Below are 19196 nucleotides of genomic sequence, written 5' to 3'. Positions count from 1 at the left end.
GAAAAAAAATGCTAACGGTTGCCTCACCAGAGGACACGTACCAACGACGTGAATCGTGTCTGCCAATTAAAATGCATATATTTTGAAATAAGGGGAATCATAACATATTTCACTGTAAAGTGTCTCACTCTAATACCTTCTGGGTTCATTGTGTATTTGGTTAAGTGAATTGCAGATAAGTTTTTTTTGATAATGAGAGCTATACATATATTTTATTAAAACTGAAACTGGTGGAGTGAAAAACAGACCTGTTTTGAAGAAGTCGTACTAAAATCATTTATGGGCTTGAACTTCACAGTTTGCGTGTTATCTTTTAAAGAAAACCCGTTTTCATCACTAACAATGACCTAATATTCTTCACTTATCGTGACAAAAAAGGGGAATTGGCCCCAAAAATCAAACTTGTCATAAGAATAAAACAATTAGTGCCAATCTGAAGACATGTGCATCAACTACCTGAATATGCAAACAGCAAATTGGTAGCTTTGATACCTTAGATAAAAACTCCATTCTCGTCGGGGGGTCATGGTTCTGGTAACCTGCATAATGTTGTGACACTAAAGCATGAAATATACCACTTTTAATCACTCAAGTTGTGTAATAAGCATTGATAGGATAGAAGTACTTCTTTTTCTACCAATATGAACCATGTTTAATGGTAATGAGTGGAACTCGTACGGTTGCAAGGCAGGAAATAGTGTGACGCCATGTGCAGGTTACCAGGCTTCTTTTTTTTTTCACCAAAGACTTGATTTCTTTACACTCATTATCATTGACTATTCACATGATTTCCACACACATACCCTTGCAATGATGCAAGTAGAACACAATACAGTCTGTTCTTGAAAGAAAATGTGATAATAAAATGAAAAAGGTAACCTGTGTGATGCGTGACGCCACTGCACAACACAGGTTAAAAAAGACAACAGGGAGAGAAAAGAAAGCAATAAAAGAAAAGTTATGAAAAACAAAAGTATCTGGTAGTTCCTTCTTCTTTAATAATCAGAATTTAAAAAAAATTAACACGTTTTCTACAAAAACAACGCTGATCGCTGCGTTTCCCTGCTACCTGCATCACAAGTGACACTGGGAAAATCTGCAGGGATTCGAATGCACTTGTGGTCAATTGACTGATATTAAAAAAATACAGCTTCTTAGTAAAAACAGAGCCTTCAGATAGATTACCTATAGCATGAAAAACACTTACCGATGCACCCTCAGGGGCGGATCAGTTGCTTTGTAAGGGGGGGGGGCACTTTGAATCGAAAGTGAATGTGATGGGCGCGAAGCGCCCGAATTTGCTAGGGGGGTCCGGGGGCATGCCCCCCCCCGGAAAAAAAATTTGCCCAAAGAAGCAAAATGGTGCCATCTGGTGCCATTTGAACTTAGAAATGGTCATAAAATCAGCATAGAATTTTTTTTTTTTTTTTTTCGGGGGGGGGGGGGCACTTCCCCCCTGTGCCCCCCCCCCCTCGTCCGCCCCTGACCCTGTGAAACGAAATGAATGGCGATCAAGCGATGTTTCGGCCGAGTCCAACAAAAACGCACCAAACTAAAGACACAGTTACCTGCGCACACTGGTTCTCGGTTGTGTGACACTTCATCGAATTTGGTTTAGAAAACACACCACGTGACTATTTTTGACCCAAAACGTCATCAAGTTTGGGGTAGAGTTTGATAATGCATGTTTCGGGGCCCTTCACAACATGCCAAGTTGTCGATTACCGAAACAGAACTTGAAAAACAAACTCTGGTAACCTGAGTGACAAACGTGACACCAAGCACAAATCAAGACATTACAAGTCTTTGGAAATATTTTATTTCTTGTTTTTCAATAAAAATGTGAGTGTCTTTCATATGTTTGTCAGTTTTCATTAAAATTTTGTTTGTTCAATAATTGCGTCGTCTGCTTGACCTGAATCTGTGGATAGGAATTTTGTGACGCCACGTGAAGGCAGGTTACCTCCATTTCAAACCCCAATTTTACGGCAAAAAGCAAGCAGAGTAAAGCATTCGAACATACCGCTGATTTATTTTAACCTTGGACAATCACATGCAGTCAATCATTTGGGTTTGGCTATCTTTAAACTAATTGCAATGGGCGATTACAGAAGTAGGGGTACGCATTCCCATTTTCCGACGCCATTTTCAGCACTAAAATCGGAATTGAATCAAAATTAACCACAGTAACAATTATTTTTTTTCCATAGTGCCATTTTCTACCGATGCATTTACATTGATAAAACACGGATATGATGTGATTTTGTTTTTTAATTATCTGAAATTATTGTTTTTTGGCTTTGAACGAGATGTACCGCGATAGTCACGATAAGTGAAGAATGACTCACATACATATCGGTCGGTCATAGTCGCGTTTTTTTTTAGAGAGGTAGTGTACAAAATGTCGTTTTGTACGTTTAAATTACATGTCCATTATTTTAGTCATATATCAATCAATAAATAAATGCGCATACTTTTATTAAACGTTACTTTCACTTTAAGATCGCTTCTAACATTTAGTATAATTTCTGACAAATGCACGCTATGTAATAAATTGATAATATTATGGACGCCATGTGGTAAAACCGGAAGTTGAATTATTTTGCGATAGCAAAATCCTTTTACAATGATCACTTTCCTTTTATATTAAGCTGATCTTTAACGTTATGGATAAAAATCTAACAGATTGAACTAAATTATCCTTTTTCAAGCCTGTGTATGTGTAAACTCTTTTTTGCTTCGACCCGGTTCGGTTTTCGGAGTTGATTCAAAATCATCCATTATGTATCTTATGTGACTGTTGTTTTCCTCGGTAAATTAACAATTGTTGATGTAAAATAATTCTAGCTGTGAGAATAAACAATTTTCAAGATGTTTTTGATTGCGGTTTCAACCAGGCGTTCAGTTAGCTATATACATATCGATTGAGAAAATGGCATTTCCTGTTTTGTCGTCCGCATGTTATACAGATGTTGTTAAGAATAAAACTGTGTATACGAATTAGGCATTTTACTTGCTGTCTGATGGCAAAAATCTTTAGCTTTCGTTTAAGGTATAATTTGCTTATATCCGTATGCAGTCAAGCGGTACATGACGGTTTTTTGTAACCTACCCCCTGCGTCATGGCTGCATTTTTGCAGAATATGGGTCATGTTACAAAAACGCTTCTCATTCTTAGGTGGTTGGGTTTAGCCATTTGTCGTTTACCGAACTGTGGCTGCAAATAAAACGAACTTTCCAAAAAACATAATATCTAATGTGACCACCAAAAGTAACCTTTCCACTATAGCCAGCCAGGTGACTAAATGGACGGCGTCATTCGACTTGTATGTGGACATTCAGTCATTTATATTGCTTATACAAAGGTCTGCTGTCTGCTTTTACATTTTGAAAGTCATTTTAAAATATCCCTGTGTATATTTGACATCGGCTTTCGTTATATTCAATTCGGCATACCGGGTTTATATTTTTACCAGAATTGCGCACGATAATGGCAGCGCAACAAATTCAGTTCGGGCCGTGCTGGTTTGATCGTTGACCCAAGTCAGTTCGCATGCAGTGTTACTGTTTGTCAGCCTCGGGGATAGAAATGTTGGCTGTCATCGCGCTGTTCTGTTTCGGTTTTCACACGTGGATCACTTACATATTCAGTCGTCGGGTTTAGGTGAGCCAAAGCTTCAATACTTCGCCTGTTGTAGACGTTAAGCAATAAAGCTTGGAAGTTGTATGTCGGCACTGAGAGTCGGTCGCGGTACATCGCTTTCTACTTTGTCCCGGTCTTGAGTTTGAACACCTAAGGTTGGCTACATCTAACACCTCACATCCTCTTCTCTTCCCCATATATCTTAACTGTATCTCCAACTTCTTTTCGTCTTCTTCTTTTCATTTTGATGCCACTCCCTCATTTGTCGCTGAACCCCGCAGTTTACTCGACTCGGATTCACACAAGCCCGTCTAGCAGACGACAGTTCGAACAGTCTTGGTCAGCACGGTTGCAAGCAGATTCAGCTATCAATCGAAGCAATACACTTAAAGCCAAAGCAAATAACCAAATGAGAAAACCTAACGTTTGATTTGACTTCATGGTGACTCTTCTGATAATTTTTTGGGCGTTGGAATGGATCTCAACGGGTTCCCAGCTACGACAACTTTTCGAGAGTTATGCACCGCAGGCATGCCTTCGACAATCGGTGTCAGTTTCAGATTGAGTTTTCAAACTACCAAGTGACTGGGTTGTGTTTTGGTTGCTCTCTCTGTCTCTCTGTCTCTCTCTGTCTCTCTGTCTCTGTCTCTGTCTCTGTCTCTCTCTCTCTGTCTCTCTCTCTCTCTCTCTCTCTCTCTCTCTCTCTCTCTCTCTCTCTCTCTCTCTCATTCTCTCACGGTTCTGTGTAGATGGCTGTCTGTGTAAAAATTAGGGAGTATCGTCCCTTGATCCCACTCGCGACACTCGTTGAACATGCCTTTGACCATGCAGTCGCTTCAGCCAGCGAAATATCTCGACTCCGCTCTTTAAATCCATGCAGAATGTGTGTATCGTATGAAGTATTCTTTATTTTCTCAATATTGACATATATGTAGGCCTGTACCTATACGTGATATTGACTTTGACACCATAAAATATTTCAGTCGTATATTGAAAAAAGTAGTCCATCTGTAAACTCTGAATATGCAGATGACCTCTATAAATTATTCAATTGTACTCTGAAATCAAAGACAATGACCAATGACAGTTGAGATCGAAACTCGGTTGCGATGGATAATTCATATGGTTGCGATGGATAAGTAGAGGTTACATGCCGAGTCTCAGTGATTATAAAAAATAATGGTCTCAGTTCGCGGTCATGAAAAAGCTCGCTAAAGCTCGCATTTTTCATGATCCGCCAACTTCGACCATTATTTTTGATAATCACTGAGACGAGGTGTGTAACCTCTTTATTCCCCCTTTCTTCAGTTATTCAAAGAAAAGAGGAGTTTTTTTTGCGAAACCTGCGCAGGCGATCGATTAATGCGCGGTTGTATAGTTCCGTGCAAATCATTCCATTCTGTTAACACTTCTTGTCAGTTTTCCTATTTTGGACTAAAATCAAGTACACAGATATGCTGTTATTCTGCTGTGGCGGCAAAGGCAGATATTGTGTGTTCTGTATATGTTTTGGTATCGCTTAGGATAATGTTTTTTCGTCAAATGGGACTAGCAGACGAACTTTTGCACCCGTGTTCCAACGTTAAAAACTGTATGAAGTTCAGTTTTCTGGGGAAAATAGTGTATGAAACCCCTTTATGTTGTTTAAATTGATGAGATGTGTGCATTTGGTTGCGTGTGATCTGTTTATTAAATGAAATATTGTTGAAAACTGACCGTCGGATTGCAGTCTGTTGTCGAAGGAACTGAGTGAAAAGAAGGGGAACTACTCTTGTCGCTAGACAAAGTATGAGTTACTTGCCTTGGGAAATTGCTTGTGAAGAACGGCTTGAACACGGCAGATGAGATTCAGAAAACAACCGAACTCATGGATTTTATATGGAGATTCATGTGTTCAGGCCTGTAGTTGTTAATTTAAATGCGGTATGTTTGTATTGTTTGCTCCAGAGATGTATACTTCGTACATTAGAGCGTTCGGAACTTTTCAGTCGCAAAAAGTAGTACCGAAACAGAACAACCTCTCAACCCATTGCACTATCGAGGATTCAGGCTGTTGCTGGGTCGTTATTTGTTTGGTTGCTGGATCATTATCGAAAAATAACTACCCCTACAAGTTTACAGAGGTAAAGAAGCAGAGGGGGGAATAAGTAGAGGTTACATGCCGAGTCTCAGTGATTATTAAAAATAATGGTCGAAGTTAGCGGATCATGAAAAATGCGAGCTTTAGCGAGCTTTTTCATGACCGCGAACTGAGACCATTATTTTTTATAATCACTGAGACGAGGTGTGTAACCTCTTTATTCCTCCTTTCTTCAGTTATTCAAAGAAAAGGGGAGTTTTTGTGCGAAAGTTTGATCGAATCCTATTCACTCAACCAGTCAACCTGCACAGGCGATGGATTAATGCGCGGTTGTATAGTTCCGTGCAAATCATTCCATTCTGTTAACACTTCTTGTCAGTTTTCCTATTTTGGACTAAAATCAAGTACACAGATATGCTGTTATTCTGCTGTGGCGGCAAAGGCAGATATTGTGTGTTCTGTATATGTTTTGGTATCGCTTAGGATAATGTTTTTTCGTCAAATGGGACTAGCAGACGAACTTTTGCACCCGTGTTCCAACGTTAAAAACTGTATGAAGTTCAGTTTTCTGGGGAAAATAGTGTATGAAACCGCTTTATGTTGTTTAAATTGATGAGATGTACGTGTGCATTTGGTTGCGTGTGATCTGTTTATAAAATGAAATATTGTTGAAAACTGACCGTCGGATTGCAGTCTGATGTGGAAGAAACTGAGTGAAAAGAAATTTGAAAGGGGAAATACTCTGGTCGCTAGACAAAGTATGAGAGTTACTTGCCTTGGGAATAGCCTTGACCCACAAGTCAGCAGCGAATGTGATAAACGGGTTATCTCCCCTGAAAAGCGAAGCAAGCTTCGAAGATGGCGACGATGGAAAAGAGAAGAACTGTGAGCGAACTGCGAAAGGTGGGTGTGTGTGTGTGATGTGTGTCAGTGTGTGTATATGCGCGTGCTGTGTGTGATGTGTGTCAGTGTGTGTGTATGCGCGTGCTGTGAGTGTGTGTGGCTGTGCTTGCGTGAGCTTGTGTGTGTGTGTGTGTGTGTGTGTGAGAGAGAGAGAGAGAGAGAGAGAGAGAGAGAGAGAGCGATAGTGAGAGTAGGGTATGGTTGTTGGTGAAAGTTGAGTTGGACGCTGGTGTTGGGCGGGTGTGTGTGTCAGAGAGGGTTGTGTGTGTGTGGGGGGTGGGGGTGGACTGCGTGTGTGTGTTTATTTGTGTGTGTGAGGGTTGTGTGTGTGTGTGGGGGGGGGTTGACTGCGTGTGTGGGTTTATTTGTGTGTGTGAGGGGTGTGTGTGTGTGGGACTGCGTGTGTGTGTTTATTTGTGTGTGGTGTGTGTGTGCCTTTCGCCTTGTATTGAGGAAATTAAACTGCGTTTGCGTATTATGTGTGTGTTTGCAAGCGTGCGTGTATGTTAGGCATATCTCAGTAGGTGTGTGTATGTGCGCGTACGTGCAATGTGTGTGCGTGCGCGCGTGTGTTTGTGTGTGTGTGTGTGTGTGTGTGTGTGTGTCTGAGAGATAAACAAACTATCAAGAACAAAACAAAACTGAACAAACGAAATGTTTTCCCCCCAACTCTGATTATTGCTTGTTTCGGAGACGACTGTGATTTTGACTTTTTGAGTAAGCCTACACGAACACACAAGCTCAATACAGCCGGCAACAAGTTCGCCGGTCGGGGCAGTGAAATACTATTTCAAATAGATCTATTTCACTAAGAATGTCAATGGATATAGGGCAACATACTTATTTTTTAAATCAGTGATTGATTAGATCGTCATATTTTTGTGACACTGAGACCAAACCATCAAAACATTAGCAATAGGCCTTGAATCAAAGTCGTGCGAGATCTGACCTTGCTGCAAATGTGGTGAGTGAGAGAAATCTGTATTGACATTGTGTGACTGTGTCAATAGAATTATAATTTCTAGCGCCTGTATTGCGTCGTAGGCTGTTATCATAGGTATGACGTAGGTATGACGTAGGTTTCAGGGTTTCGTCATTTCACAGACAGGGGTGTCAGCTTGTGTCTATCGGTTACGTCTGCATGTTCGGTTTGAATGAAAACACACAGACTATGCATTTGTTTGAATATTCCTGAATGGGGAATGCTTAGTTTTGTTCTTAATAAGTTAAATTAGTTTAGATCGTATTGATAAAAGAATGTTTGGGGTGGCGACGCATAATCAAGCAGCGTCATATAGGACCCTCTCCCCCCTTCCCCTTTTCCCGACTAAAATGAGTAAAAGTTGTAATGAACTCGGCCAAGGTTGAAACAAACGCGCACTTGTGGCCTGGACTGGCAGAGAAAAACATGTCAAGCCTTGCCGGCCTTTGGATGAATTATGCATTTGTGAAGTGAAAAAGTGTGTGTTGGTGTGTACCAACTGGAGTGATGGAGTGTGTGTTGGCTGGATGTCCTGGAACTGAATGCTGTTGTGAACCAGGGAGTGTTTCGTGTACAGAGATGATGTAGACCAGGTGAGAATAGACCTTTTGTTATTGGTACACCTTCTTTGGAATTGGCACAATAATTTGATTGTTCTTTAGTCATGTAAATGTGTTGGAATTAGATCTCAGCAAGCACAGAAAGTTGGTCCCCTCTCGGACCAATATTGGATTTGGCTAAATGGTCTGTTGTTTTGTCTGGAAATTGACAGCTGTAATAAAATGATGTGTAATTAACAACAGAAGAGAAGGCCAACGATAAGATTGAGAAAACCAAACATGCATGATGTAATACTGGAACTTGAAATTGTAACTGTGGTTCCGGTTATGATGACTGTGTGAGATGATACTTTGATATGAATTGTCGCTTCGGTAATTACTGACTTTGCTTTTACTTTTTGTTTTCCCAGCCGAGCGGACTCTTGGTGGGATAGCGTGTATGTTTTACTACCGTGTTTTAGCATAGCGTGTTTTACTACCGTGTTTACTAGCGTGTTTTATCACAGCGTGTTTACTACCGTGTTTTAGAGCACACACCAGTGACTTTATAGTGTTGTGGCAACAGAACTTTTTCGTAGTAGAGATTTGCCTCAAGCTACTTCTGAGTTGAGTGCGGAGTATGTGTTTCCACCTTTTTCAGACTAAGTGTTGAAAGTGTTTATTGAAAAGTAGCATTAGTCTGACGAACCTATTTTTAACTTTTATTTTAAATGCTTGGTGATTGTGTGCGTGAGTGTTATGCAATAAAGAGGACAGAGAACATCATTCAAAGTATTCATCAAACTTTTTATTGTTTGTGTACTCTCTCCCTCTCTGCTTTTTGTAATTGCAACACCCGCATGCGCTCCGCCACACAAATGTACGTGTACGACTTGATTGTGTTGACGTTCAACTGGTAAGCTGGGCGATTGCAGGCTTTTATCCAGCGAAGGCAGCGATCTAGATGGTACAGATGCTTTCCCGGTTTCACAAATGGGATGAATTTCACGCCAACACAGCGTTCAGGATACCTATCATCCGTTTTACAGTGTCCCCAAGCACAGCGCTTGTTAGGCGGCATTTTGAAAGGTGACCGGGAATTTGCTTCCTAAAACAAGGGAAGTAACTCCCAGAGCCTCGATATGTGGATATGGTTAATTTGCTTGTGATGAACGTTCGTGCACAGCAGACCTAGATTCAGAAAACAACCAAACTCATGGATTTTATATGGAGATTCATGTGTTCAAGCCTGTAGTTGTTATTTAAATGCGGTATGTTTGTATTGTTTGCTCCAGAGATGTATACTTCGTACATTAGAGCGTTCGGAACTTTTCAGTCGCAAAAGTAGTACCGACGCAGAACAGCTTCTCAACCCATTGCGCTATCGAGGATTCAGGCTGTTGCTGGGTCGTTATTTGTTTGGTTGCTGGGTGTTTATCGAAAAATAACTAGCTCTACAAGTTTACAGAGGTAAAGAAGCAGAGGGGGAATAATTCAGAATAATCACCTCCTCAGCTAACAGAGACAAAGAGGCAGGTCATGGGATAATATACCTTTACTACATTAGAATTCATAAGCTTTTTAATTTCCTATTGCACTATCACATGTCATGGTTTTCATTTGTATTGATCTCAACATTGAATCTTCCCACTCTGTTCATCAATCTCATTTGAAGTAGGAAGCTTGTTATTCCCACTGTGTTCATCAATCTCATTTGAAGTAGGAAGCTTGTTATTCCCACTGTGTTCATCAATCTCATTTGAAGTAGGAAGCTTGTTATTCCCACTGTGTTCATCAATCTCATTTGAAGTAGGAAGCTTGTTATTCCCACTGTGTTCATCAATCTCATTTGAAGTAGGAAGCTTGTTATTCCCACTGTCTTCATCAATCTCATTTGAAGTAGGAAGCTTGTTATTCCCACTGTGTTCATCAATCTCATTTGAAGTAGGAAGCTTGTTATTCCCACTGTGTTCATCAATCTCATTTGAAGTAGGAAGCTTGTTATTCCAACTGTTCTAAACCCAATATTAGTGGGTTTTTGACTCACATGCGAAGCAAAAGTGAGTCTATGTACTCACCCGAGTCGTCCGTCCGTCCGTCCGTCCGGACGTCCGTCCGTCCGTCCGTCCGGACGTCCGTCCGGAAAACTTTAACGTTGGATATTTCTTGGACACTATTCAGTCTATCAGTACCAAATTTGGCAAGATGGTGTATGATGACAAGGCCCAAAAAAACATACATAGCATCTTGACCTTGCTTCAAGGTCAAGGTCGCAGGGGCCATAAATGTTGCCTAAAAAACAGCTATTTTTCACATTTTTCACATTTTCTCTGAAGTTTTTGAGATTCAATACCTCACCTATATATGATATATAGGACAAAGTAAGCCCCATCTTTTGATACCAGTTTGGGTTACCTTGCTTCAAGGTCAAGGTCACAGGAGCTCTTCAAAGTTGGATTGTATACATATTTTGAAGTGACCTTGACCCTGAACTATGGAAGATAACTGTTTCAAACTTAAAAATTATGTGGGGCACATGTTATGCTTTCATCATGAGACACATTTGGTCACATATGATCAAGGTCAAGGTCACTTTGACCCTTATGAAATGTGACCAAAATAAGGTAGTGAACCACTAAAAGTGACCATATCTCATGGTAGAAAGAGCCAATAAGCACCATTGTACTTCCTATGTCTTGAATTAACAGCTTTGTGTTGCATGACCTTGGATGACCTTGACCTTGGGTCAAGGTCACATGTATTTTGGTAGGAAAAATGTGTAAAGCATGTGAGTCGTATGGGCTTTGCCCTTCTTGTTTTATTTCCTTCCAGTATGAGTTAGTGCTGGGTGCAATGAATGGAAACATATTATGTTACGGCTGTTTGTTTCCATGCTTTTGTAAACTATGCCATGCAAATTGTTTGTTTTCTTTTTAATTTTGTTGTTGTTGTAAAGGCGTTTGACTGTGTCGTGTTATAGAGTGCAGTGATCTGCATCTGACAACTATAGAATATCGTTTTGTTTCACAACATTATGTCGTACCTCTGAAACATATGTTGTTTGACCAGTTGAGTTCTAGTTGTCTATCCTACGATCGCTCCGGATGTTACAACATTGATATTAGTTTGACAATAGTTGGTCTGTGTTCTTGAATTTTGTTTTTGGGGGGGAGGGTGTTGTTTTTTCTAACACTCAAAGGAAATAAAGACGACTTTATTATTAGCTTTGTAATTAACAAATGTTTTTGTTTATATCTTTTTTTTTCTTCTATTTTTCTATTGTTTTCATTGTCATACGTCTACGCCCACATACATTTGCTCCATTTCTGTCAGACACACACAGACACACATATTCACACACACACACACACACACACACACACTCACACTCACACACACACTCACACACACACACACACACACACTCACGCACACACATATTCACACACATACATACATACTCACACACACAGACGCACACACACCAACACACACATACACAAACACACACACGCACGAACGCACGCAAGCACGCAAACACACACACACACACACACACACGCACACACACACATGCACACACACAGACGCACTTAAACTAGAGTGCAGCCAAGGTCTCACTCTGTTCCCCTCTCTATCTCTGTCTGTCTGTCTGTCTGTCTGTCTGTCTGTCATATGATAACGTATAACGGTTTGTTCAAAAGTGTATAACTGGAGATGGCCTACGTGACTGCGGCAAAAAAAAAAATTAAAAAAAAGAACTGAGCCGGCGGTAGGAAGACTGTGCAGATATCATCCAACTTTTCGAACTGACCTAATTCACACGACATAGTCTGCCAACGGGCCTTTCACTGAGTCGGGTTGCACAGTGAGCTTTGCCGTGTGTTTTGCATCTCACAAAATAGGCATTCCTAAATGTTCCACTTTCGACAGATATCTCCATAGGTCAGTGGTATAGCGCTGCGCTGCGGTTCCTGAAGTCGCTGGTTCGAGCCCCGCCAATGCTATCATTTTGTATGAATCATGCGCGCTTGTCCTGTTCTGTTTATGAAATATGCTTCTTTTTTTTTCTTTTTTTTTTGGGGGGGGGGGGCAAGTTTTTGTGTGTGCTCATTAATATGAATAAATCGCAATTCAAGACTCAAATACTATAACATTTTTATGTCCTTATAAAAACAAGAATAAATGCCTTGTAGTGCCGGGCGGTTTCAACAAAAGTCTAATTCACATTAGTTCTGAATGGCACTAAAAACATCAAGACTTTTTTTGAGAAATCACTTACTGAAACGGACGCAGCACGCGCGCGTGCTTACACACACACACACACACACACACACACACACACACACACACACACACACACACACACACACACACACACTGTGAATGCCCCTGCTAAGGAGCCTTCTGTGTCTTTAGATTCTTTTTGTTTTGCTTGTGTTTTTGGGTCTAGCTCGCTCTTTATCTTTTAGTTTTCTTTATTAAGTATGAGCGTCCTGGTACGACCTTTGTTTTTGTTTTGCTGACGTTAAATATTGTAACGAACAAATTTATAAACGAGAGTGTGGCCGGCGTTTTTCTGATATTAATTTCATGTGCCTGTATGGCTCACGCTGGACACCATGCTAGCCTATGGAGATTTTCCCCGGAGAGCACGGGACGCATGCTTTGTAACAGTAAAAACCGTAGTAACGCGCAGTAACTTTTAGTTCACCTCTGTGGTGGATAGCCTGTATTCGTTGTCACTTGCTGGGAAGCCGTTCAGGGAACAACATGTTTTTAGTATAGATAGGTTTTTTGCTCTGTTCCTGGGACCAGTTTTTATCGATATAACCTTCGTGGTTGAAAACGACGTTAAACACCAAATAAAGAAAGACATTGAGTCAGGGTATAGCAATTTTGGTGATACGATATTAGTAGTGTATAGTGCCACAAACAGACAAATCGTTAGAAATAGACATAGAACATTTCATCTCAAAAAGAGAAACTCGGTTGTGGTGTATCACAGCATCAAACAACATACAACATAAAACGTAAGAACATAAAACAGCAACATTCGTTGCATGCACAGCATCATAGCAGGTTCCTGGTGCAATCATTTAAACCATCGTTGTGCCCGTAGATTATATTTAGCTACATTAGAGATGTAATGTGTTTCTGGATTGATGTTTTATACGTGAGGCTTAAATGCTTTTCATCTCGTTGTCCTAATGTGTTACTGTCCTGAAATGGCGTATTGCCTTACTTATTTCTTATAAGCTGTCGAAAAACAATGCGATTTTTCACCTATTGTCGGTCTTAATTTGTTGTGTTATTTTCATGGCATCATTGACCCAGCCTATGCTCAGTGATGACCCAGCCTATGCTCAGTGATTGACCCAAAGTGAGGGGTTGGCCTTTGCTCAATACTGTGCGCTTACTAGGTGGGTTACAGTATATGCACACAAAAAAACACAACAATGGTATACAAGATACGACCAGTAACACCGGTCATTGTCTGATTATTTTCCGAAAAAGGAAAATCTTATCGCACATCACTATTGCAATAACATATCTGTCAAACATGAAGGCCTATTTATTGTTTCAAAGTAGAAACAATGACGTAGGAAGGTGTGGGCAAAAGAAATGTCATTGCTGAACAGATATTTCAGTTGTTGATGCTGTTTCTGTTGCTGCTCATTATATTGACGATGATAACGAGGATCAATTAAATCATTGATAAAGCATAATAATAATAATAATAATAATAATAATAATAATAATAATAATAATAATAAATAACTTTTCTATAGCGCGAGTCCCATCAATTGGCTCCAGGCGCTTTACAAATTCATTATAGAATAAACTAGCACAAATCAACAAGCATACAAAGCATACATTTAACTGAGACATAACACCAAGAACCCAAGCACTAAGCAAAACTTAGCGTACAATGTTAAAAGTACACACACACACACACACACACACATACACACACACACACGCACGCACGCGCACACACAAAGATACCATTGACAAAGAGACCATAAAGCACATACAGGGTAGAGAGTTCCAAAACAGAATAGAGTTGTGGAGAGTCTACTCAGGCTAAGCAAAGGCTTTACGAAACAGGCTGCTGGAATCACGGATTATCATCGCATCATTTGTCTTTCTCCTTTACGAGCATTCCTTTTGACGGTGTGCACGTACCATAACCAACCACATCGCCATGTCCCTCTGCAAACTCTTCACTCTCTATCAACCGCATTGTGTCGACATTGTCACTCAAAATACATTCACTGTATAACAGCCCTGGAAAGCAGACCGAGTTCTCTGCATTCCTATCAGAACATTCTGGAAGAAGTCTGTCTGCTGAGGTTTTGCTAATTGAAGGATCGGAATCTGGAAGAAGTCTCTCTGATTCTGATCTTGGAGGATCGGAGCTCCCTGAGGCCCAGGGTTGAAGGTCAGCGTTGGCCATGACGTCAAACATCACAACGGCCAGGATGTCCAGTACTCCCGATACCAGGAACAGCTTCTGCCAGTCTCCTATTGCCTGGAGATGACGTACGAATGTCTTTTTACTCAACCGAAATCCATTACACTGACAAGAACTGAGAACCACTGGAATGAGATTCAATGTTGAAAACTGAACAGAAAGCACACGTGAAAGACAGACAAGAGGAGAATAACTGGTATTGTGCAACCGGAAAGTGGTTAAGGGCTGAAGCTTTACGACTGGATACATAAATAAATAAAGTCGCATAAAGCTAAATCAATACATTTAGTCAATCTGGGGGCCCTACATAAATGTACTACATTTATTTCACCAAGAATAGTAAATCATTTATAGGCGGCCGAAACCCCCGAGAAAGCGTTGACACATTGTCTTGGAAAAAACAAGCCAAATGAACCAAATGTGCATTATGTTCTTCATTTTAAGCGCGTTTTGAATCCAAACACATTAACAGCTATTGTGTTTTCAGCGTAGCAATAGGGTCCGATATTTAGACGAGACAAGTATAATGCCGACGAGTCTAAGACGAGTCGCATTATACTTGTTCGAGTCTAAATATCGGACCCTATTGCTACGCTGAAAACACAATAGCGATTACATAGCTGTTCTGACCTTGATTTGTTGTTCCAAACTTACAAAATGACAGTTTTTGCGTCGATGCGTTGATCTCAGGGTTTGATAGCAGACGCCGTTTCTTATGTGCATTAGTTTTGCGCAGGCGCCACACTGACTTTGGAAAAAAAAACTCGATTTGACAACACAGCTATTAAACAGCTTTTTATAAGTTCATTCGTATGCAACAAAAAGAAGTTTGAGTTTTTTTAATTTTGAACAAGACTACTTATGAAGAAGACCAAAACACAACATCAACGGAAAACTAGAAACAACTGAAGAACTAGGATGCAACAAGGGTAGGAGAAGAGAACAGCTATTCCGTACAACGCGAGCAGACGGCAGCGAAGTTTTTATTTTGAATGAATGGCATTTATACTTGTCTCGTCATGAAGCGAATTATTCAACCTCAGTTATAAACGACTACATGAATGTTAGTGCCATGGGTCGATCATCAATACTTCAGAGGGGAAGTGGGGTATTCAGTGTTAAGTTACGAGGTAAGAAAAACCGAATGCGAAAGTTTGTCTCAGTCGGCAACTGAGCTCACACAGGCACACAAAAACGGCTGTTCCGTTTTACCCCCCTGTTTGAACTACATCTTTCGACTTTGGGCATTTTGTGGTGTTTAGGGACAGAAAATAGTTGGTTTAGTCCTGTTTCATCGAGAAGTTAGCAGAAAAGGGTATGCTATCGACATTTGTAAAGCTGAAAAACATTTCCGAGAAGAATTTCAAGTTGTCAGTGTATGCTGTTGTCGATTGAAACATCGTGTGGTACAGATGGGTAAACCGGAACCATGCGTCTTTGTTATTGCCAATATGCTTTTGGATATTGGCAAAAATGGCCGACTTCCGTAGCATTATGCTTTGCCATGATCGGAAAAGATATGTGTGAGACCATCCAATCACAGTCCCCGAATTCCCCCACGTGTCCATCAGAATAGCTATATATAGAGGTTACAACACGAGTGGTTTTTTATATGGCTTGTATTTCAGTCAAGACCCAGCGGATGAATATCAAGGGACTCACGAGCCTCTGGCGAGTGAGTCCCTTTGATATTCCCGCTGGGTCTTGACTGAAATACAAGCCATATAAAAAATCACGAGTGTTGTAACCTGTATATCCCATGAAGATCTAAAAGACAAAGTGTGACGGAAACATCAAGCTTTAGTTGTCTGTTCAGATGAGGCACCGCTGCACATACCTTATTCTAAAGGCACGTCTGTTGATCTATGTCAAGTCGGTGCATAATGGTGGCTTGGTTGTCCCCGTCAGTTGAAAGCCTCTTACACGGATTTGACTGAATACCTAGTGGTTACACACGCATCTCCTGAGATCTTGGACACCTTCATCGTCTATAGGGCCTACTGCACCGCAGAAGAGCTAGACATACTCGCAAAATGCATCAAACAGCTTGTCCAGAGAACACTCGTAGTCGATGATGTACCGATAAGGGCCTGTGTACCGATTTGCGATTCCTAAACGCCCCACTGTACGACTGACGTCACATGTCGCTTCGGTCTTTTCCCGAGGAACACCGCGTGTACATAATACACACTTCGATCGCGTAGCACTGCCATTGCACATTTTCGCAACGAAAACCGTGCCACTGTTTCATTCATCTTGGTGTGTTAAATCTGAAAGCAATATAAGTGAACGAACAATTGAAAACATATCACGTTACTAAACTGTAGCTCAGTGTTTCAGTGTGACGTGTTCAAATATCTGCTGTATCAGGCAAGCCGATTTGGTTTCACACAGGGACCTATATTTAGATATAGGTCTATGGCGACTGCGAGAGACGAGCGCAAACCGTTGTGTTGTTCAGAAATGGTGTTCCCTTTGATATTTTAGTGGACATTTAACTTCAAATGAAACCTTTCTTAGCCGTAGAGTTGGTAACAAAACCTTCATGCGCGAGAAACGCCACATACGACGGAGTAACCCTGAAAAGCCTTCACTTTTGTAGCCCTGTATGTCAGTTGCTGTCGTAGCCTAGTGGTTTGTGCTCCACCTTGAAGGTCAGCTGACTCGGGTTCGACTCCCTTCCTGGTTACAGTTTTTTTTTCTTGTTTGCTTTATTTTTGTCATCTATTTTGTGTCCTTAACTCCACCCTTCAATCTTTTCAACCCTGATGCATTCCGTTTATTTATTTTTAATTTTTTTTAATTTTTTTTAAACCATTTCCCCCAAACTGAGCGGTTTAGCACGGTGGTATGTTATGATGAAAACGCGATTAGACAAAGCTCACATGTGCACGGTCTGCAAACTAAACGGCGTGGGCTCACCGTATTAGCCAATAACAAGCACACATATTAAACCGCAGCGCAAAGCGTAAACATTAGTACAACTTGAAGAAATCAATATAGTTACCAGAAACAAAACCGTGCTTCGCACCGAACAGTTCGACAGTGACTGACCTACTGACCGAACCGCACCTCTCGCTTGTGACAGTCGCTCATGATACAACCATTCTTTTGCCGAGTCTGAAATTGATCTTCATAAAACTATGTGTAAGTGTAACAAAAGAAAAAACTAATTTCTTTCATATTGCCTGAATAATAACTTTATTAACTGATAACCAAGGTGGCATCGCCGAATGACTGCAAGTGCAACGCGATCCAGAGATCGAAGTGGCACGCGGTGTTCCTCCGGAAAAGGCCGAAGCGGCTGTGACGTCAGTCGTTCAGTGGGGCGTTTAGGAATCGCAAATTAGCATTACCAGCTATTGTGTTTTCAGCGTAGCAATAGGGCCCGATATTTAGACGAGACAAGTATAATGCCGACGAGTCGAAGACGAGTCGCATTATACTTGTTCGAGTTTAAATATCGGACCCTATTGCTACGATGAAAACACAATAGCGTTTATATAGCTATTCTGACATTAAATGCTGTGTTAAAATCATGTTTTTGTCAGCAACAAGTACCAGAATGGTCCATGTCGGTAATTGCAGACGACGGTTCCCTTTCCGCATGAAGCCACGGAAATAACCGAACATTGAAAAACCCACGGACATGTATTACGGAGAAAACTCGAGATAGCCGGATGTTTAGCATTACGTCAATATGCTAGGAATCATATGACGTCATGACGTATCATGCTTGCCTACGTATATTGTATGTTCGAAAGTCTGACTTTTGTTGGGAATTCGCGTGGTGAAGACTGCGGTAAATCTGTAGATGATAAGAGAACAAGGATTGTCTCAGAAGAAACGACTAAATGTTTCAGACCGGTAACTTCATTTCAACATTGCACTATACAATGGACGTTCTATGTGACAGGAGAGTTTGCTGATTTTGTGTTAAACATTGGAGAGATCGTCTGCTAGAATCAGAAATAGGTCGCTTCAGATTGCAGCTTCTGGAAATTTGCAAGGTTTGTTGCCTGTTAAAGAACTGGATTGTACACGTAATGTATGTCATGTACAGTAAGCAACAACAACAAGAGGCGAAGCCATCAAGGCTCACGTAAGAAATCGACAAACAGTAACACAAACTCAATCACTCCGTCTCTCTCTCTCTCTCTCACTCTCACACTCACACTCACACTCACACACACACACACACACACACACACACAGAGAAAGAGCATAGGTGAAACTGTGCAAGAAAGCGAGACACTAGATCTAGATCTGTCTGTCTGCATGTAGCCTACTTACAGGGACACGACTGCCAACTAGTCTCGGCCCGCTCAAAATAATAATGACCGAGACTTTCAGTACTTCCTTCGCGTGACGTCTAACCCTCTTACGTCATAATGTGACGTCAATGTAATGTGACGTCTTCAAATGTTAGAGTTTCTACCACAGACATACACACGCACGCACGCACGCACATACGTACATACGCACGCACGCACAGACAGACACAGCTACGATCGCATAGGCTACACTTACGTGAGCTAAAAACACACACAAAGCAAATGGCATCGTCTGTC

At 40.9% G+C, this 19196-nt stretch overlaps 1 protein-coding gene and 1 long non-coding RNA gene across 2 annotated transcripts in view; both read right to left on the bottom strand.

The window, feature by feature from the left end:
- Positions 1-19196, bottom strand: part of LOC138963204 (uncharacterized) — a 98796-nt gene that overhangs the window by 5397 nt on the left and 74203 nt on the right. The window lies entirely within an intron of this gene.
- LOC138963203 (vesicular glutamate transporter 2.2-like) overlaps positions 14103-19196 on the bottom strand; it is a 43601-nt gene continuing 38507 nt past the window's right edge. Inside the window, exon 11 of the mRNA XM_070335252.1 lies at positions 14103-14682. Within this exon, the coding sequence (XP_070191353.1) occupies positions 14287-14682 (396 nt within the window). The 3' untranslated portion in view covers positions 14103-14286. The remainder of the gene's footprint in view (positions 14683-19196) is intronic.

The sequence above is a fragment of the Littorina saxatilis genome, linkage group LG3 (genome assembly GCF_037325665.1).
Source record: "Littorina saxatilis isolate snail1 linkage group LG3, US_GU_Lsax_2.0, whole genome shotgun sequence".
Taxonomy (NCBI): domain Eukaryota; kingdom Metazoa; phylum Mollusca; class Gastropoda; order Littorinimorpha; family Littorinidae; genus Littorina; species Littorina saxatilis.
Note: the sequence above shows the minus strand (reverse complement) of the source record. Positions and strands in the feature narration are given on the sequence as shown.